The sequence below is a fragment of the Sarcophilus harrisii genome, chromosome 5, assembly GCF_902635505.1.
Source record: "Sarcophilus harrisii chromosome 5, mSarHar1.11, whole genome shotgun sequence".
NCBI lineage: Eukaryota > Metazoa > Chordata > Mammalia > Dasyuromorphia > Dasyuridae > Sarcophilus > Sarcophilus harrisii.
In genome coordinates this window covers 187,287,932-187,310,361 of record NC_045430.1, presented here as the reverse complement: position 1 = coordinate 187,310,361, position 22,430 = coordinate 187,287,932, and the positions used below count along the sequence as shown (strand labels likewise).

Below are 22,430 nucleotides of genomic sequence, written 5' to 3'. Positions count from 1 at the left end.
GGAGCTCCTCCTTATATATGCTTTCTAAAGGTGTGGACTCTCTTAAAGGTGTGAACTCTAAAGGTGCAAACTAAGTATATAAGCACTGTCTCTATCAATTCCAGTGACTTAGCACTTCATAAGAATCATAACATGAAACTATTTCTACTCATATGAAAGGGTGTTCCAAATCATTATTGATCAGAGAAATGCAATTAAGACAACTCTGAGAAACCACTACACACTTGTCAGATTGGCTAAGATGACAGGAAAAAATAACAATGAATGTTGGGAGAGGATGTGGGAAAACTGGGACACTAATGCATTGTTGGTGGAGTTGTGAAGGAATCCAACCATTCTGGAGAACAATTAGGAATTATGCCCAAAAAGTTATCAAACTGTGCATACCCTTTGATCCAGCAGTCTTACTACTGGGCTTATATCTCAAAGAGATACTAAAGAAGGTAAAGGGACCCACATGTGCAACAATGTTTGTGGCAGCCCTTTTTGTAATGGCTAGAAACTGGAAATTGAATGGATACCCATCAATTGGAGAATGGTTGGGTAAATTGTGGTATATGAATGTTATGGAATATTATTGTTTTGTAAGAAATGACCAGCAGGATGAATACAGAGGCTTGGAAAGACTTACATGAACTGATGCTGAGTGAAAAGAGCAGAACCAGGAGACTGTTATACACTTCAACAACAAAACTCTTATGAGGATGTATTCTGATGGAAGTGGATATCTTCAACAAAGAGAAGATCTAACTCAGTTCCAATTGATCAATGATGGACAGAATCAACTACACCCAGAAAAGGAACACTGGGAAATGAGTGTAAACTGTTTGTATTTTTGTTTTTCTTTCCAGGTTATTTTTACCTTCTGAATCCAATCCTCCTTGTGCAACAAGAGAACTGTTCAGTTCTGCACATATATATTGTATCTAGGACATAACTGTAACATATTTAACATGTATAAGACTGCCTGCCATCCAGGGGATGGGGTAGAGGGAGGGAAGGGAAAACTCAGAACAGAAATGAGTGCAAGGGATAATGTTGTAAAAAATTACCCAGGCATATGTTGTCAATAAAAAGTTGTTTAAAAAAAAAAAAAAAAAAAAAAAAGAACAGAGAAACAGTACTTAAATGACTTTCAGAAATTGATAGGAGATATCCAATGGATCCATCCAGCGTTAGGCTTAAAGTACCTATCAATTACAACCATTATATGGAATTTTAAGGGGAGACACTACTTAAACTCACCAAATCAGCTTACAAAAGAAGCTCAAGAAGCTTTGAGAGAGGTTGAACTGGCTTTATCCAATGTGATTGAAAGAGTCACTTAAAAACCCTTGGAAATATCAGTTTTTGCTACAGAAGAGGCATCCACAGCAATTCTTCATCAAGGAGTGTGATAGAGTGGGTGACCCTCCCAGCACAACTAGACCAAAGCCTTACTCCTTACCCAGTGCTTGTGGCTAGAATCTTATTAAAAGCCATTAAGAGTAGTACAAATTAATATTCCGGCCAAGATGGCGGCAAGGAGGCACACAGCTGTATAAGCTCCGCATTTTCTCTCAGAATCCATCTCATTACAAGCCTTTGAATTAATGTCTGACTGAAAAAAAACCCACAAATGCCTGACTGAAAAAGAACCCACAAATAGTTACCAAGAGAAGACATCCTTGAGATTCGACAGGAAAGGTCTGTTTTTGCTTGAGGGCGGGACGGTTTTAGATAGGGCACAGGCTGAGGGCAGCAGAAATGAGAGCTTGGCAGGCAGCTCACAGCCGAGTACAAAGGAGGGGGTAGGAGTGTAATCTCAGCTGTCTCTGTGGGGAGAGCTTTGCTACAGGCTTGGATACTTTGCCCTGGCAGCAAGTCAGTAGCCCAGAAGAGAAGCTAAAAACACCGGGGCTAAAGAATACAACCCCAAACAGCTGGAGCCTGGGACCTGGCCATCCCTCCCCCACAGCATTCCCCATGCCTCAGAGTTCCCAGAGGCAGGAGAAACCCAGTTCCAGGCCTGGGCCCCCTGGGTTAGGAGGAAGCCGGCCAGCTTAACACCACCCAGTCCCCCCCAAAAAAAGCAGATTCCATTTGTTTTTGTTTTTTTTTTTGCTAGTTTGTCTCATTCTTCTGACAAAATGAGCAAAAAATTGAAAAGGACCAACGACACAGCTTTTATATGGACAGAGAGCAGACTCAAACCTGAGGAGACTAAAAGGATTGTTTCCAGGTGAACCCCAAGGAGAAGATCATCGTTCCCCACGATGAAGCCATAGAAGAAATTAAAAAAGGCACAAGAGACCTAGGAAAAATGGGAAAAGGAGAGAGGTTGGCAAAGAGCTGGAGGAAATTGTCCACCCAGTTAAAAGACAGAATGGATAAAGAAAAACACATCCTTAAAATGGATTAGGAACTGAAAAAAAATAGCTCCAAAGAATAAAATTTTAAAATGGAAAAACATTCAAAGAACAAACTGACAATTAGAAAAAGATATAAAAAAAGGAAGAAGAAAATACTTAATTGAAAATCAGAATAAAGCAAATGGAATTGCATGACTCGAGGAGACAAGAGCAATCAGTCACAAAAAAAAAATCAAACAATGGAGAAAATGAAATATTTTGGGAAAAAAGACCTGGAAAATAGGTCTAGGAGAGAAATCTGAGAATTATTGACCCCAAAAACTATGATGAAAAAAAAGAGCCTGGACACTATTTTTCAGGAAATTACGGAACCGCCCAAGTCATAGAACAGAGGGAAATAGACATTAAAGGATTACATCACCCAGAAAGGGATCCTAAAATCAAAAACCAAGAAATATAGTAAATGCCAGAACCCCAAAATGAAGGAAAAAAACCCAAGCGGCTAGAAACACCCAATTCAAATATAGAGGAGCCACAATAAATCACCCAAGATCTAGAGCATCCACAAAAATCAAGGGCCTGGAATATGATATTCAAAAGGCTAAGGAACTCATGCAAACCAAAAAATAACTTATTTCCAGCCAGAATGAGCATCTTTTTCCAGGGAAGAAGATGGTCATTCAACAAATAAGTGAATTTCACCTATTTTTGGGAAAACCAGAACTTTAACAAGAAGTTTGATCTACAAATATAGAACCAAGAAAACCTAAAAAGGTAAAAAGAAATCTTGGGAACATTTTTGCTGTAAAGATGTATAAAAAATACATGTATACCTTGTTCTAGAAATTGATGGAAAGGTATTTAAGAAAAAGGGGCAAAGGGGGGTATTTATATCTCACAAAGAGGCAAAGGAAACCATTATATCTGAGAGAAAGAATGGAGGGGGATGAATATAGGGGATTTTATCCATCAGAATTGGCTTTAAGAGAAAAAAGTTTTAGACATATTCAATAGGGAAATTCCATCTCATTGAAAAGTGAGAAGGGAAAAGGAAAAGGGAAGGAATAAACTGCAGAAGGGAAAAGAAACTGTGGGGAAAGGGAAAGGAGGAATAAAAAGGAGGGTTAAAGAAGGGGGCTAGAAAGGAAGGGGAGGAAGGGGGAAAGAAGGAGAAAAATAAAAGGGGGAAGAAAAATTTGGTTTTAAAAAATGGAACCCCCCAATAGGGGTGGAATGGATTAAAAAGGAATCCCAATATTTGGGAAGGAAAAATGAAGAGGGAGATAATGCAGAATAAAGGTAAAAAGGATGGAGCAAAATCACTATGCTTCAGGTGGTCAAAAGAGGGTAGCATCCGATCTCAGATCAAGCAAAACAAAAAATTGATCTAATTAAAAGAGATAAGGAAGGGCACTATTTTTGTAAAGGGATAAGATAAATGAACCAATTCAATATTAAAACATATATGCAACCAAGTGGTGAGCATCTAAATTTTTAAAAAGAGAAATTAAGAGAGCTGCAAGAAGAAATAGATAGCAAAACATTAGTGGGAGATCCCCTTACTCCAGAATTAGATAACCAAACCACAAAATAAATAAAAAAAAGTCAGAGGTAAATAGAATACTAGAAAAGTTAGATATGAAGATCCTGAGAAAACAAATGGAGACAGAAAGGAGACCCTTTTTTCAGCAGTTCATGGAACCTATACAAAATAACCATATATTAGGACATAAAAACCTCAAACTCAAATGCAGTAACAGAAATAGTAAATGCATCCTTGCCAGACCACAATGCAATAAAATTACACCCAACAAAAGCCAGGGAAAGTAGACCAAAAAATAATTAAACAAATAATCAAATTTAAAGAATGAGGGGAAACAGCAAATCAGAGACATAATTAATAATTCACCCAAGAAAATGACAAATAATGAGAACATACCAAAATGGGATGCAGCCAAAGGATTAAGGGAAATTTCATTCTCTAGGCCTTACTTGCATAAATAGAGAAAGATAATAACAATTTTTGCAACTAAAAAATGCTAGAAAAGGAACAAATTAAAAACCCCGTCAAAACTAAACTTGAAATTTAAAATAAAAGGAGAGATCAATAAAATTGAAAGTAAAAAAAACTAGAATTAAAAACTAAGAGTTGGTTTAAGAAAACCAACAAAATAAAAACCTTTAGTAAATCTGATTAAAAAGAGGAAAGAGGAAAACAAATTGTTAGTCTTAAAAATGAAAAGGGAGAACTCCCATAATGAAGAGGAAATTAGAGCAATAATTAGAAATTACTTTGCCCAACTTTTGGACAATAATTTACAACTTAAAATGAAAGAAAATTTAAAAATATAGTTCCCAGATTAAAGAGGAAGAAGTAAATCCTAAACAGTCCCATCTTAAAAAAGAAATAGAACAAGTATTAACCAGTCCAAGAAAAAACCCCAGGACCAGATGAATTTAATGGAATTTACCAAACATTTAAAGAAAAATTAACCCCAATGCTATATAAACCATTTGAAAAATAGGATTGAAGGAGTCCTACCAAACCCTTTTACAAAGATATAGTACTGATACCTAAAACCAGGATGGAAACAGATCAAAAAAAATTTAGACCAATCCCCTTTATGATGCTAAAACTTAAATAAAATATTAGCAAAGAAGATTACAGAAAATCATTCCCGAATAATACACTTCAAGAATTTATACCAGGAATGCAGGGGCTGATTCAATATTAGGAAAAACTATTAGCATAATTGACTATACAAAAGCAAACTAACAAAACCATATGATCATCTCAAAGATGCAGAAAAAGCATTTGATAAAATCCAACATCCATTCCTTAAAAAAACACTTGAGAGTATAGGAATTGGATTTTTTCTTAAAATAGTCAGGAGCAATATTTAAAACCATGTAAGCATCATATGCAATGGTGAAAAACTGGAATCTTTCCCAGTAAGATCTGGAGTGAAGCAAGGTTGCCCACTGTCACCATTATTATTCAATTAGAAACACTAGTCTCGGCAATAAGAGTTGAGAAAGAGATTAAAGGAATCAGAATAGGCAATGAGGAAACCAAACTATCACTGCAGATGATATGATGGTAGTAGAATCCCAGAGATTCTACTAAAAAGCTATTAGAAATAATATCCACAACTTTAGCAAAGTTGAAGGAAAAATAAACCCAAATCTCAAATTTTTATACATACCAACAAAACCAAAGCAAGAGAAGAAAGAGAAATTTCATTCAGAATAACGCAACAGAAAAATATTTGGGAATCTACCAAAGGAAAGTCAGGAATTATAGAGCAAAATTACAAAAAAATTTCCAAAAATAAAGTAGACTTAAAACAATTGAAAATATTAAGTGCTCCCGGATAGGTGTAATATAATAAAGATGAAATACCCCTAAACTACTCTATTTAGTGCTATACCAATCAGATTAAGAAAATATTTTAATGATCTAAAAAAAAACAAAATTCATAGGAAAATTAAAGGTTCAAGAACCAAAAGAATTAATGAAAAAAAAATCAAAATGAAGGTGGCTTAGCTTTCCGACCAAAACTATATTATAAAGCAGCAGTCACCAAAACCATTTGGTATTGGCTAAAAATAGATTAGTTGATCAGTGGAACAGGTTAGGTTCAAGACAGAATAGTGAAGAACTATGTTTGACAAACCCAAAGATCCTCACTTTTTGGGATAAGAATTCATTATTTGAAAAAACGTGGGATAACGGAAATTAGTATGGAGAAATTAGGGATCCACACTTCAACGTAACCAAGTAAGATCAAAATGGGTCCAGATTTAGACATAAAACAGATTATAAATAAATTGAGGAAATAAATAGTAATCTCTCAGACTTGTGGAGGAGGAAGAAATTTTGGACTAAAGAAGAACAAAGACCATTATTGATCACAAAATAGAAAATTTTGATTAATAAATTTAAAAGCTTCTGTACAAGCAAAAATTAAAGCAAACAAATTAGAAGGGAAGCAAAAACTAAAAACATCTTCACAGTTAAAGGTTCATAAAGGCCCCTTTTAAAAAATATCCAGAGAACTGACTCTAATTTTATAAGAAACGCCATTCTCCAATTGAAAATGGTCAAAGGATATGAACAGACAATTTTCGATGATGAAATTGGAAATTATTACCACCATAAGGAAAGTGTTCAAAAATTATTAATAAGAGAAATGCAAAAAGACAACCTTGGATACCACTACACACCTGTCAATTGGCAAGATGAAGGAAAAATAATGATGATTATTAGGATGAAAAACTTAACTGATAACTGTTGGTGGAGGTAATTAATCCAACTATTCTGGAGAGCAACTAATTATGCCCCAGAAGTTATAAACTTGTATACCCTTGATCCAGAGTGTTTCTACTGGGCTTATACCCAAAGAGATACTAAAGAAGGTTAAGGACCAATATGTGCCAAATGTTTATGGCAGCCCTGTTAGTAGTTGCTAGAAATGAAACTGAGGGATGCCACTTGAGAATGGTTGGAAATTTGGTAATGAATGTTATGGAAAATTATTTTTGGAAAACCAGCAGGATGTGAATATAAGAGGCTTGGAGAGAATTAATGAACTGATGCTATGAAATAAGAACCAAGAATATTATACCCCAACAATGATACGAAAGATGTAATCTGATGGAAGTGGATTTTTTGACAAAGAGACCAATTAGTTTCAAATTGATCAATGATGAAGAAGGCTACACCCAAAGAAAAACACTGGGAAATGAATGTAAACTGTTTGCATTTTTTGTTTTTCTTCCCGGTTATTTTTACCTTTCTGAATCCAATTTTCCCAAAAAAAAACGTTTGAATCCAACACATACATTTACAAGATATACTACACATATTCAAATATATAAGACTGTTTTGCCACTAGGGAAGGGGGTGGAGGGTGGGAGGGAAAAATCGGAACAGAAGTGAGTGCAAGGGATAATGTTGTAAAAAAAATTACCCTGGCATGGTTTCTGTCAATAAAAAGTTACTATAATAATAACAAAGAGTAGTACAAATTATCTGGGATAAGACCTAACAAGATATACACCTTTTATACCAATGCACAAATTAACGTATGCTGTGAATCATTCCAGATTGGCAAATTTTATTGGCCACAGCTCCAAATTTTTACACATGGGTCTCCATTAAAGATAACCTGGCTATTACATAATTGGCAATGGATTTTTGAAGAAAAGGTTTCTAAGGTTCCTCTTAAAGGACCAATTAACTATCTTCACATATGCATCCAAACATAACATTTGTGCTTATAGTTAAGCCTCATGACCTATGTCATGACCTTATAGTTAAGTCTCAAGACTTAACCATAAAGAGTAGTCAGAACTCCTTTTCCACTCAGCAGAATGAATTGTATGCAATCATGCTAGCTCTTATCCAGGAGATGTAAATATATGTATCGGCTATTTAAGGAACTGCAAGAGCCAGTGAGAAAGCATCCAGGTAACATTTATATCTTCCATGTCCAATCTCATAGTAGACTTCCAGGTCCTATTTTTTATGGAAATTCAAAGGCAGATCACCTTCTAACCATGTTAGCCAATATACCTTTATTTCAAGAAGCCCAGGAATTTCATTCTAAATATCATCAGGCTGCTCGAGCTTTTCAAGAGAGGAAACTAGGAGCATAATAAAAGCCTGTACAGTTTGCCTTCCTTTCATGCTCCTCCACTGCCTCCAGGGAAGAACCCTCATGGTTTGAAACCCAATGAAATTTGGCAAATGGATGTGACCCATTATAAATCTTTTGGTCATCTGTCTTTTATCCATGTTGTAGTAGACACCTTTTCAGGATTTACTTTTCTAATTCCAGGAGCAAAAAAAAGTCAGCCCGAGTGATCACTGAATTCCTTACACAAGCATTTGCAATCATGGGTGTGCCACAAGCTATAAAAACAGATAATGGACCTCCATGTACTTCTAAACATTTTGCACACTTTTGTGCCCAGTATAAGATTTTACAAACCACTGTCATACCCTTTAGTGTCCCTTAAATTTAACATGAAAGCAATGGATTCTTGTTTTCCCATTATCCTTCTGAACTTCCTTTTGTTCTTTTTTTCTGTGAAGTCAATTAGTTTCATGTTTAAAATGATTAAAAAAATTCTTCCTTCTACCTCCCTCCATTAAAAAACAAAAACAAAATTTAAAACAAATATGTCAAGTCAAGCAAACAAATCTTGTTGGTTACATTCAAGAACTGTCTCAATTTGTAGCACTCCTCAGTCCAACACTTCTGTCAGAAGAGTAACATTTTATCAATAGGTCCTCTAAGTTGTTTGTCTTCATATTAGTGTGTAAGTTGTTCTGCTTCTGCTCAGTTCATAAAGGTCTTTACACATTTGCTCTGAACCCGTCCCATTCCACAAAAGTATTCATTACTTTGATAGATCAGAATTTGTTCAGTCATTCCCCAACTGATGATGTGAGTCCTTTTCTATCTTCTCTGATCTTTGGGGTTGTAGCCTAGCACTGGTATTGCTGAGTCAATGGATATGCAGTTTAGCCTCTTTACTGGCTTAAATCTAGACTGCTTTTCAGAACTCTTCCTGTGTCTTGTCATACTGTTCATTAGTAATGATTATAGAACCCTTTTGTTATTGGTTTGTAATTTGTTAAAAGCTGAAAGGATCTACTAGGATGAGGAAACAAGGATTAAAGAAGGCATGACCTACTACTTTTACATTAGTCTCTCACCTCACTTAACTCTATTAAATATTTTTATATTTCCCATGATACTCAGTAAATACTTGGCTTTAACTAAACACAGAGCTCAATGCCAATTTCACAGTGGCAGAGCACAGATTTAGTCTGATTACCCCAACTACTGTACCACCTGTGTGATGTTGAGCAAATCACTGAGGTAGTTTAATCAAATGCAAAATGAAAGGTTTGAATTAGATTATCATTAAATTCCATAATATGATGATATTTCCAGTGTTTTTGTCCCCACTACATCATAATGTCTTTTTTCCCTGAGGCAATTAGGGTTAAGTGACCTGCCAGGGTCACACAACTAGGAAGTGTTAAGTATCTGAGACCAGATTTGAACTCAGGTCCTCCTAACATCATGGCTGGTGTTCTATCCACCTGCACCACCTAGCTGCCCCTCATAATGCCTCTCTTAAGGAAGTCAACATAATTCCAGGAGTCAATTTTACCTTCTTTAAAATGTAAAAAATTTTTTGAAGATTTGCCTTTCCAATCATTTACCTTAAAATTAGCTTCTTTTTCCAAAAAAAAAAATCACTGAATCAAAGAGAAAAATAAAGTGGGGAAACTAGACAAGGTAATTCTGGAAGAAAAATCTCCCTAAGATTATAAATGATCCCAAATCACATAACTCTAGACAAGAAGTTGATTGTTTTGCTTTTTCACTGAGGAGATTATATATTATAAAGCAAAGCTGAAATTTTAAACCTCTTTAAATCCTGTGTGTCCTTTTGAAAATTTGTCCTATTCCTATTTCATGTAAATTACAATCTACAATCTGGGATTCACAATACAAGTATTATCTGGCCTACTTGTATGAATTCCAGTTTGGACCTGGAAGAGACTTTATAAGATGTCATCTAGCCCATTTTTCAGACCACAAAATATAAACTCAGTATTTGAACAAGATCTCTTTGCATGACACTAATGTAGGTTACAATTTTTTGAACAATTCTAAGCTCAGGCCAGATTCAGATCATGGAACATTGGTTATCTCCTAGTTAAGGATCAAAATAGTTTTATGAATTATTTCTTTAAAAGCAGCTTCACTGAATGAATAATATACTACTTGGGTTAAGTCCTTTACCCCCCCCCAATCCCCCAATTTAGTCACTAAAATTGCCTTTACACCTATAATAAATCTTGGATAGGCTGGTTGATTCCTTACTAGGAGGTGAGCTGGATGGTGTTCATAACACAATGAATAAACTACGTGGATAAATTAAAGCCACAGTTCATTTAATCCAATAAAAAGCATTTTTCATCCCTAAGATCTAGTTCAATAACAATTTGGCACTACATTTGGCTGCTAGGTGGCAGTCAAATCCTGCCTCAGAACAATAAGTGACCCTGGACAAGTCACTTCCATCAATTTGGCATCCTCTTTAAAATGAGTAGGAGAAAGAAAAGGTAAAGCTCTCAGTACCTTTGCATCCCAAATGAAACGTTGGGCAGGACTGAACAAAAGGGAGGACACCAGCAAATGTAGGAATATTCTTAATAGCTGGCATTGATAAGTCCTTTACGCCTATTATCTCATTTAATCGTCACAACAGGAACCTGGGGCAGACATAAACGCAGTGTCCTGACATGTTTACACAAGTGTCTGAGGCTGAACTTGAACTCAGGTCTCTGGACTCCAAGCCCAGGGTTCTCCACTGCACAGTCGAGCTTTTCCTCTAACAATGGTTGGAGTTAAAAATAAATTATTTACATTTTGAAAAGCAATTAACCTATTTTCTTGAATGTACTTTTACACTCTTTAAAGAAAAATACAAAACAAAAACAAACAAAAAGCACTCCAAAACGCAAAACTTTTCTAAGACTATATAAATTATACAAAATGTTTTGTTTTCAAAATTAAAAAAAAAAAAACCGTTTAGCCTTCCTATCAAAAGCAACGTCAAATTACCTGTAAAGAGATTCTCGTACCAGACTGACCAACAACCACCTCACCATGGAGAAGCCGCACATCTTTCCCATTTCCAGCTGTTTTCATTATTACGTGCATATTTAAAAAAACAAAAACAAAAACCAATCCACACACTCCTACCAAACTAACTTTTTTCAGGATTAGTTCTTTTTCTTCTTACTCTCCTGTGTCCAAGCCCGCTAAAGTTAGTCCCTTTACAGGAGGAAAAAATAAAACCCCTGTCATTTTGTCCTTTTGTCCCTAACGAAGGGGAGCAAGAACACTGCAGGGAACCAGCTTTACATCGACTCAAAGCTCCGACCTCAGAATCGGATGTAAAATCTAGCATCGTTTCCACAATTCGGGGAAAAAAAAGGGATGGTTTTCCCTTACGTTCCCGGAACCACGGAGACCTGGACAAAAGCTCCAGGCAAACACCGAGAAATAACTCTAAGGAAGCTGCAAAAGTTCGACATTAACAATACATCGGTCAACTCGAGGGAGACTTAGGAAAAAAAGGCAAAGTCGGGGTGCTCGGCGCGGAGGCCGAGGAGGGACACTGGGGGGAGCCTGGGGCACGTCTTCCCCGCGGCGGGGTGGCAAAGTCACCAGCGCCCATGGAAGTTGCCTGCAGAGAAGCCGACACACCGCAGAGAGCGCGCAGGGCCCTCCATGCATGTCACACGCCTGCACAGACACACACACACACACACACACACACACACACACACACGCGCGCGCGCTCCTCTCGCTCTCCGTCCCCCTCCCTCCCCCGCCAGTGGCGACATGACAGCAGGGTCGAGACACACACACACACACACACACACACACTCGCGCGCCGTGAGCCTCCCTTGCTCGCATCCCCCGCCTCCCCGCCCCTCGGCTCCCCTCCCCCAGCTAGCGGCGCGGCTCCGCTCGGATCGCCCTGTCCAGGGCCTCACGCGCGCGCGGCGGGAAAGGGTCTCGCTCACCTTGGGTGCTGTATGGAGGGGTGGCAGAGATGGGGGAGCCGGGGGCAGCGGCTGCGGCGGCGGGAGGGGGGGGCGTCTCGGCGGCCCCCAGGAGCGGGGCGGGCAGCATGAGGTAGCGCTGGGGGGCGGGCAGGCAGCGCTGGCAGAACGAGTGCAGGCAGGGCAGCAGCTTGGGCGCCCGGCTCTGGATGTTCTGGTGACAGACGGCGCAAGTGTCCAACAGGTTGAGGCGGGCCGCCTCCCCGCCGCGCTCCGAGTCCGGGCCCTGCCGGCTCTCGGCCTCATTCTCCCCACTGGGGGCCGCGGCCGCCGGGGCCCCAGCCGCTACCGTGGCAGCCGCCGCCGCCGCCGCCGCTGCCGTAGCCGCTTTCTCCACAGCCACCTCCATTGTCCTGTCCCCGCCGCTGCCGCTGCCGCTGCCGCCGCCGAGAGAGAAGGGGGAGCGCGGTCTCCGCCCGCCGCCGCCGCCGCCTCCTCCTCCTCCTCCTCCTTCACCACCGCCCCCGGCCTCCTCCTCCTCCGGACTAGGGGGCGGGGAGGAGCGGGAGGGAGGCGCAGAGGAAGCCGCCTCCCCGATGGCGCGGCCGGAAAGAGCGAGAGGACTCGGCAGGGACCGCTCCTGGCCGGCGGCGGGAAGCTTCGCCCGGGCGCCGCGATCCTGGAGCCCTCCTCGGTTCTGGCTTCTCCTGGGCCCTCGGCTCCGCTCTCGGACCGGTCGCGCACCGCCGCCTCCCACCTCCCCCGCCCTCCGTAGGCGGCCTCCTCCCCGACTCCGCCCTCTCCTCGCAACTAGGACGACCGCAAAAAAAGCCCCGCAGCCCAATGACCGCCGCCTCTCGCGACGGGGCGGAGTCTGCCCGGGACTACCCAGGCTCGGCCCAGGAGAGGGGACCGCGAGAGGGAGCGGAGAGGAGGGAGGCGCAAGCCCCTCCTCCTCTCCGCGGAACTCTGGCGGCGGTTGGGCTGTTGGTGGCGGTTTTGTACCGCGGAGGAGATGGAGGGTTCCGTTTGTTGTATTGGCCGGCCGGAGCGGCGCCCTCCCTCCCCCAGCCTGCACCCTCCCTGCGTCCAACCACCTCGCACCTAACTCCGCACGCTCCTCCAGCCCCCGGAGCGTCCCCCCCTTCCCTATTGGGAGCCGTGATTAATAAGTAACTGCCCGAGATAACTCTCGGGCCTTTTACGTGGTAGAGTCGGGGGCACGACCTCCTGGCACTCGGCGTTCAAAGGAACAACAGAAATCTTTTTGTGTCGGACCCTCTGGCAATCCGGGAAAGCCTATGAATCGACGCCTCAAAATATTATATTTAAATGCATAAAATAAAATGCATAGGGTTGCAAAAGAATCCATCTGTTTATATTCAAGTACAGCGTTCAGATTTTGTGTGTAAAGTACATTATTTCGGGTTGAGAACCTTTGCTTTGAGGGGAATAAAGGTCTGGACCGGAGTGCCAGAGTGGGAAGAAGCAGAGGAAACACGAGCTTTTTCTAAGGGGAAAAATAAGAGATGGTGGTGCGTTGTGATTTTTTTTTTCCCAAGGCAGGAGGTCCACGGATTTTTACAATTGCTTTTTTTTTTTTTTTTTTTTTTAATCAGAATAATGAATGGTAAAGGTGGGGAGAAATGTGGGTGGAACTTGAAATGAACCCTTACAATGCTGGGTGAGCGTTAGAGTGAGTAGATGAATGGATCAAGTCAAACCTCTTTTATGCTGATTTGTACGCGGAGAGATTCTCTTAAGAGCGCCTGGATTCCGGGAATGGATTGAAACAGTTTATCAAGAAAAAATATTGAGCTTCTTTAAAAAAAAAAAAATAATAATAATCCTAAAATAAGATCCTAGGGAGAAATTTTTGCTGTAACAGCGTATAAAGGGCAAGAAAGGAGACTGTGTGACGTTTCCTTATGGAAAAACAAAACCCACCAATACAAGGATTTTCAAAACCTTTGCATTATATGAGGTTTGCCAATGGGATCTTTAGATAGGATAGGGGCAGCCATTCTTTTCAACATCCACAGAATTTAAACTTCAAAGTTTAAGTGGAGCAAACACCAGGTCTTCCAAGGAGTAGAGCTCAGAGATTAAGTTTATATCTGCACCTGCTAGGAATCTGATTGCGATGTGTTCCTACAGCCTAGAGGCCTAGGACGTAGCCCTCAATCTGAATCCAGGCAGGCTCCCACGGATTAGCTCTCCAGGTATTTTATATATTCTGGAGTTCCAGATGATCTTCTTTCTTAGGTCCTTGTAAAAACTAAAATCTATAAATCCTTTTTTTTTTTTTTTGTCTATAGCAAGACAACTGTATAAATATGTATACATATATTGTATTTAACATATACTTTCATATATTTATTAGGGGGAGGAGATAGAGGGAAGGAGGGGAAAAGTTGGAACAGAAGTTTTTGCAAGGGTCAATGTTGAAAAATTATCCATGCATATATTTTGTCAATTGTTAAAAAAAATAAAATAAAATCTAGCCAGAGCCCCTGTTGTGAGGAAGTGCTTCCCCAGCTTATGGCTAATTATGAGCATTTAGGAAGTACCTACTTTTTTAGAAGGGCTGCTAGGTGGCTCAATGGATAAGAGTTAAGAAGACATTTTCCTGAGTTTAAAGGTGGCTGCTAACACTCTGTGGTCCTGGGCAAATCACTTAGCCCTTTTTGCTTCTGTTTCCTCATTCGTAAAATGAGAAGGAAATGACAAATCAGCATTCTTGCCAAGAAAAACCCCAAATGGAGTCACCTAGAATCAGACATAACGGAAAGATTACAGAAAGACAAGGCTTTATACCCAACTTAGTCTGGGGATACAAAAAACAAAACAAAAAAGGCATTTCCATGAAAATGCTAATTTTTTAAAGTGAGCAAAGGTCAAAATAAGACAATGGGGTTTGAAAGTGAATGGAAGTAGAATATAGAAACTCATAAGCCGCTTATTATTGTGAGAATTAGATAACTTACATAAAAAAATCAGAAATTAAATTAGAGAAATGCAGAACAAAACTGAAATTTAGGAAATGAAACATAAAGGTTAAATTGACTTTGAACAAAGAAAAGGAAACTTACAGAGGGAAGCCATAAATTAGAATAAGAAACAAGCTATTGGTAGATGCTGTAAAGGTGAATACACACTCAAATAAAGATAAAAGAAAATTAGGTCTTAGTTCCTGAAATGTGGGGAATGACCCTTGAAATTAGTGGGGGACACTCGGGTTGGGGAATTAGGCACAATGGATAGTCTGTAACCTCTGTAGTACCCCACCAATGTGGAAACCAGGTAGGGACAATATAAAGTTCTTTTCCAGGATTCATCTCTAAGTTAGTGGAGTTTTTGCTAAGATGCTTGTTTCTTATATTATGAATACCCAAAAGTTGGAATAGCTTTTGGGCATGCTGAAGGTTTTTCAAGAATGGGAAGGGCGGGGAAGGCATTGTTGTAAAAGAGCCAATGACTAAGAATGGCATGGTGGACCAAGAGCTGCTCTTCAGAGAACTTTGATTCTGATTCTCCCAATGGCAGGTTTTGGCTTTGTGGTCCTGGGCCAGCCACCTAATCTTGCAGTGCTTTAGACTTAAAATGCAGAGAAAGTGCATACCTACATTGGTAAAAGGTGTTTCCTGATTTGGAAACTTTATTAGTGAAATTACTGATCTAGTCTCTGTCCCTAGAGGAGGAAATCCTCTCTTTTTCTCCACTAGACACTCATCTTTGGAGGGTTTGTTTGTAGTTTTTTGGTTTTGTTTTTTACAAACTACCTGCTTTTATACAGGCCCCGGAGGGCAACACCGATTCCCTCAACCAACTGGAACAGACTTCTACTTGAAATCTCTTTCAGTTTCATCCAGTTTAAATTTTTGCTTGCTTTAGGAGAGCTGTCCATGTCTTGTTCACAACTAGGAACAATTAACTAATTCAGTCAAGAAATGTTTTTACCTGAAAAAGGCAATTTCTTTTCAGTGGACCCCTTCTTACATCGGGAATCCAAAAGAAAATGGAAAGACATCAACTGATGCTGAAGAAGGCAGTGAAGTAAGTAGAATAAGGAAAACAATTTACCTCTGTCTACAATAATGTCCACTTTATAGAGAAGAGGGAAGATGTGTATTCAGAAATGACTATAATATTAAAAAAAAGCAAAATGTAAGAAAACTATTTTTATAATCCTATCATTCAATAATTCTGATGACTTAGAGGAATGAAATGACTGTGGGTCAAAGATAGGAGTACAAACAGAAAGCAAAGAAACTTAATTGCCATGATAAAGAATACTACACTTGATGAATAGCAGATTTAGCTTTCTAGGATAAAAATGTGGCTTTTTATAGCTTTTCAGAACATTTTAGGATACATAGTCAGTCAATCAGCAACATTCTTCCACAACTTTGGAAGATAACTAGAGGATTTCATAGAAGAAGGAGAGGTAAAAAAAGAGGGGAGAATCATTGCAGGGAAGTATTTGGAATGCAAATAGCAGAATTCATTGTAAAATACATTCCCTATCCAAGAGCAAGAGACAAAGAGAAAGAATCAAAGATTTTACAATTTGTTAAAGTTCTTTTAAGCAAAATTGTTGGATCTCTTTTCTAAGAACAAGTAGTTGTTACAACATGTTTGAGATGATTCACTTTACTTTGTTTATTCTCCTTACTGTCTAAGCAGTGGTCCTCAAAGTGTAGTCCAAAGAATTGTTGGGGTCTCTGAAACCCTTTTAGAGGGTCTACAAATTCAAAATTATTTTTTATTTCTAATATAGTAAATAGCCATAAATATAACCCATGTGAACAAAAACTCTTTGAACAGATCCTTGATAGTTTTTTTTAACAATATGAAGATACTGAGAACAAAAGTTTGAGAAGGTCTTCAGATAGTTGAGGGATTTCTACATTGTTAGTCTATCAGGGATATCACAGAATGGTTGTTTTTCATTCTTCTACATGAGTCAAACACCAAGAAAAAGTCACCTATTCAGGTTTATACCAGTTTTCTCAACTTCCTTATCCCTTATCTCAACCACATAGAAACTGAAAGTTTTTGTAACCTAACCAAGACCTAAATTTAATGGCCTTTTCTTAGTCTCTTCCTGATCTTCCTTTTCTTTATCTTTTGACACTAATTCACCTTTTACTCTTCTCTTTCCTTTTTCTTGTTTCATCACCCCACTCATATACAATTATTGTCAATTCTTCCCACAACATCACTCACATCTGCATCTATCCCCTTAGCTCCATATTTATGGTCACTGTCCTTGTTTGGGCTCTCACAATGTAATAGATGATTAATTGGACCCCTAGTTTATTCCAGTGAGTAATAATCAGTTTGATATGATTCCATAAGGGTAATGTTTATAAGTTCATAAATTAGGCCCCTAAACTGTGAACTGCAGATTGTAAATTCACCCTAGGAAGCTAATTAGAGGACATCTACACATTTTTAACCTTGTAATGATGATCACGACTAGCATGGAAGAGCTAACACAAATACATGAAAGGTTCCCCAGCTGTCTTTGTTGTCCTCCATTCCTTACCATCATTCTATTGCCCACATAAGGAGATGACCCTGAGCACTTGACCAGTGAATGATCCTTGGTGCCAGCCTGCTGCCTTCTTTTCTACCAGCCCATGGATTCATGGATTCATGCAGATAATTTGACATCTGTTTATTATTCTGTCCTATGAGTTTATTCCTCAGTTTGGTAGGACTTCCTGAAAGGTAATCCTTTCAAGATAAGTCTGGTCTGCTCGTTAACCCATTTATCAACCAAAGGGATTCTTTATTTCATGTAAAACTTCCTGGAGGATCAAAGGTAGAATTGGTCAACCAATAAAATTCTGTATTTTTAGTTTATTTTATCTGTATTGTTTGGATACCAAGCACTACAAAATTAAGGCAGTAGAGGAAAGGGTCATCTCAAATTATGAGGAAGGTCTAAGATCTACTTCATTAGAGGGAGACATGGGACCCTTTAATAAGGTACCATGGGCTCAGTTCTCTTAGTTTTTTGATTGTAAGTTGGACAACTTGGAACTCCATAACAACCTTTGTGACAGGACTCTGTGTTTTCTTTACTCAGCATTCTTTCCCTGACTTCCTCCTTTCATGAAAACTGATTGGCTCCAGCTTCCTTGACACAACTTCATGGAATGGGGTCATAAAAGATCCCAGACCTCTGTAGTTCAAGCCTTTCAGACTCAATGGCTGTCTAAAACCACATAATGATATACTGACTAAATGGATATAAGAGAAAGGGGGCCAGAGTACAGAGAAGCTAAGTTTTTCCTTTCTTTCTGTATTTGAACACATTAAACCTCTTTTGTCCAATGACTTATGACCACCCCATTTCATCCCAGTGTTGAACCCAAACTAAGAGGCTACTGGCCTCAATGCTTCACCATAACATTTGGTGTAGTTTTGGCAGGGTGGAACAAGAGGAATTGACCCTTTGGTTCACATTGTGGTAAAATTGGGGGAAGAGTCATGTAAATATAAAAAAGTCATCTGATTCTATGGCAGGACATTGCCTGGTTTTCTGTTGCCAGGGCCCTCTTGATCTTGTATAGTGAGTCCTCTGTGGGACCAGTTACAGGCTCCAGTTTAGGCAGATGGATTAGCTTAGTGGATGTTGGAATAAGCTTCCCAGGAGGGTAAAGAGACTAGCAAAGCCAGCATTCCTTGGATGTTGTAGAAGTTAGATTGCCAGCATAGACTGAAAGTAAATTAAGCCAGAAAATTCAGTTGCTAGAAACAGACCTCTTAACTATGGGGACTGCAATAAAAATAGAAACATAGCAAATAGAACTGGTGGCTGTTCAAATGATGAAATCCCTCCTGTGGGATCCCTTACTGTGGTCTCTGACCCAGAGGTCCAATTCTTCTGGGGATACAAATAAGTAGATCGGAGAACAGACTTGGGAAGACTAGGGAACTTCTACCGGTTGTACCTATCACTGCTGTCTGAGTATCTTTCATGAGAAAGCAGGCTGACCCTCTCCATCAAACTGCACAAACAGGTGGATGCACAAACAGAAACTTGGATTGGTTCCTGAAGATATGATCTAAGATAGCCAATGTTGAAAAGCTCTCTACTAGGAGTATAGGAGTAGCTAGATGGTTACTTGATGCTGGCCAAGTAACTTAACCCCAGTTACCTTTAGATTTCAATAGCCTGGGAGAACTCCCTGAAGAACTGTTACAGGACCAGTTAAATTTATTAAAATTTATAGAGGGGATACACTCTGTCCCTTTTTGGGTGGCTAAAATGAAGAATTATTCAGTCATTATTCAATTGAATTTGACTCTTGGTGACTCCATTTGAGATTTTCTTGTCAAGAAAATCTGGAGTAGGTTGTCCTGTCCTTCTCCAAATCATTTTACAGATGAGGAAACTGAGGTAGTGTTAAGTGACTTGCCTAGAGTCATACAGCTAGTAAATGTCTGAGCCTTTATCCACTGCACCACCTAATTGCCCAGTTGTTGGAATCTTTACAAAGTGTTAAGCCATTAGAGTTGATAGAAACAATTATCTAATTTAGCATAGTTCAATATGATTGATTTGATCTTAGAAGAAGATATTTTGGGCCAGAACTTGAAACTAGGTACTAAGTACAACTGATGGAAACAATGCTTGTGTTCACACCTTTAGAGAGCTCATAAGTATCTAAGTATTTAATGGAGTTCACACATTTGGGAGAGTCAGGGTTTAGAATGAGATAACCGAATTCACACCTCCCTTAGGGCCAGAGAGCACTCTGGGAGATAACCCAGAATCCCTCTCCCTCCAGAAAGCGGAGTTAACACTTTGTAAAGATTCTAACATCTCCCCCTTTCTTTTGATTTAGAATTTAGATTTTTTAAATGGCCCTAACTCAATTTCTAAAGACATATTTAATACATATAATTTAATACAACTGGCTATAAGAAGTTATTTAAGTGTTAAAATGAAAAAGAAGAAAATGCCAACTAAACTAGGTGATAAGCAGGAAAATTCAGAGAAGAATGGAGTTAAGTACAATTCTGAGTGTGATACTTCACAGCAGGAGGAATTAGATCATTCCTCATTCCATGAAGAAGAGGAAGAGAGAGAAACAAAGGAGAAGATTTAAGAAACATAGTCAGTTTCTCCTGTGAAGCAGAATATGACAAGATTAGAAGAAGCATTAATTAAAGCAAAAAATAAAGGAGAAGATATATTTTATTCTATACATGCATATCCTGTGATTGAAAAGATTGACTCTTCAGGTCAAAAAGAAAGACAATACACTCCTTTTAATTTGGAAAAACTTAAAAGATTTGAAAAAGGGTTGCGCTCTTTATGGGGCTACATCATTTTATGTGAAGATGTTACTAGATAATTTGTCCTTTGAAATCTTAACCCCAAATGATTGGAAATCCATAGCGAAAACATGCTTAGAACCAGGACAAAATTTGTTGTGGCTTTCAGAGTTTCATGAATTATGTAGGATTCAAGCCCAACACAATAGGCAAACAGGAACTATTGGACAAATCACTTTTGACCAACTAGCTGGTGAAGGTCAGTATGCAGAGAATTCAGAACAGATTTACTATCCTATATCAGTGTATGAGCAAATTTCTAAGGCTGCAATAAAAGCTTAGAATTCTCTCCCTGGACAGAAAGATGGAAATAAAGCTTTCACAAAAATAGAGCAAGGTCCCAATGAACCTTTTGCAGATTTTGTGGGACGTTTGCAAACAGCTGTAATCAGAACTATTGGAGATAATGCTGCTACAGAAATAATGGTAAGACATCTGGCTAAGGAAAATGCCAATGAGATTTGCAAAATAATTATATGGGGACTAGACAAAGATGCTCCTTTAGAGGAGATCATAAGACGCTGTGCCACAGTGGGCACAAATGCTTATTATACCCAAACTATGATGAACATGGAAAGACCGGGTCCTTCTTGGCAACGGAATTCTAGAGAAACTCGTCGATGTTTTCAGTGGGAAAAGTTGGACATTTGAGGGCCTAATGTAGATATGGAGATAGAATGAGAAGACAGGGTGAGAGAAAACCTAAAACCCCATGTCCAAAATGTAACCAAGGCTTTCACTGGGCCTCTGAATGTAGACTGACCCAGAGAAGTGAGAGGCAAGGCCCAGCTCCTAAGTATCAATCAAAGGACAGGTGGGGCATGATGGCAGCTGAGTTTACACCCAGAGAGTCTTTAGAAATTCAGGACTCTGATGTCATTAATCAACAGAAAAGCAATCAGGATTACAGTTGGGAAGAATACAGGCCTTTTAATCAAACAGGGCAGTATTAACACAAGACGTGTTTCAAGTTCTTCAAAACAAAGGAGAAGATTCAAGAAACATCTGACACTGAAGGAGCATTGGCTGACAATGAGACTGTTAAAATAGCTTTAAAATCTTCATGAATCATTGGATTTTCTAACACAAGATGAGACTCTTTCAGTTCTTGAAAACCAGGAAGAATCAATGGGTTCCTTTTGGACTATTTTTAGGACCTGTGGACATGTATAATGTTGTATGTTGATTCATGTTATGAAAAATTGTTTACCTCAAAGCTTACAGGAATCATTGGATTCCTGGCACATGAACTAATGGACAATGTATAAATGTGTAAATTCTCATGTTAATTCATGTTGTTTGTTACATTACTACTAGCCTGTGTTATATTGCTATGTGCTTATGTAACTATGTGTAATGCCTCTCATATTGATAGATTTATGTACACCTTGTTTCAAGTGAGCCCCTCTAGACCCAGTTATCCATTCTAGGCTGCCAGCAGCTGGAAGATGGGGATCTGAAATTCTTACAGGAAATAGATTAGATAGATTGTATTTATGTTGTCTCATCAATGCTTGCCACATCCTAAACCCAGGTTGTCTCAGAGGCCATTAGATCCTGCTTTCTGGTTAGACCTTCTCCAATTTCTCCCTCCCTCCCTCCCTCTCTCACCTACCCGAATGACTTGAGATTTTAGCATTGGCTCATCACCACACAAACTTACATGTGTGGGCTAGTGTCTCTAGTAGTCTTATAATAGTCTGACTTTTGCAATTTATTGGCAATGTAGAACAAATTGTATCCAGGGCCCCTCAGTAAGCACAGGGGCACTGAAGAGAGATTTACAAAGAGTTTTATAATAAGATACAGTTATTATTTTTACATTTAAGGACTTCCAAAATTCAGAGGCTCTGGTTGGTTGTATCCACTTGTATCTTATAAAACAGTTAATGATACAATTGTAGATGATTTCATGTCACTTAAAAGGAAAACTAAACTTAATTCAGGAAAAAAAAAAAAAGCCTTAACTTCAGCAGCTGTACAAAATGTTGGTGATGATACAAAATGGAGATGGTTTGATTCTTTCAATTTCTCCCATTGATCTTTGGAAGTTTAACCTCCCAAGGAGATATTTTAACATGGTCAAAGTCAGCAGGGTAGACTAGCATGAACCTCTCTAA

At 39.1% G+C, this 22,430-nt stretch overlaps 1 protein-coding gene across 6 annotated transcripts in view; it reads right to left on the bottom strand.

The window, feature by feature from the left end:
• TRIM24 (tripartite motif containing 24) overlaps positions 1-12,550 on the bottom strand; it is a 124,462-nt gene extending 111,912 nt beyond the window's left edge. For 4 of the 6 annotated variants that reach the window (XM_031939145.1, XM_031939146.1, XM_031939147.1 and 1 more), the window contains exon 1: positions 11,977-12,550. In XM_031939145.1, coding sequence (XP_031795005.1) covers positions 11,977-12,364 — 388 coding nt within the window. In that variant the 5' untranslated portion in view covers positions 12,365-12,550. Of the gene's footprint in view, positions 1-10,519; positions 10,869-11,976 lie in introns of those variants that run through there. The other 2 variants (XM_031939149.1, XM_031939150.1) reach the window with 2 other exon arrangements.
• Positions 12,551-22,430: the final 9,880 nt, after the last annotated feature.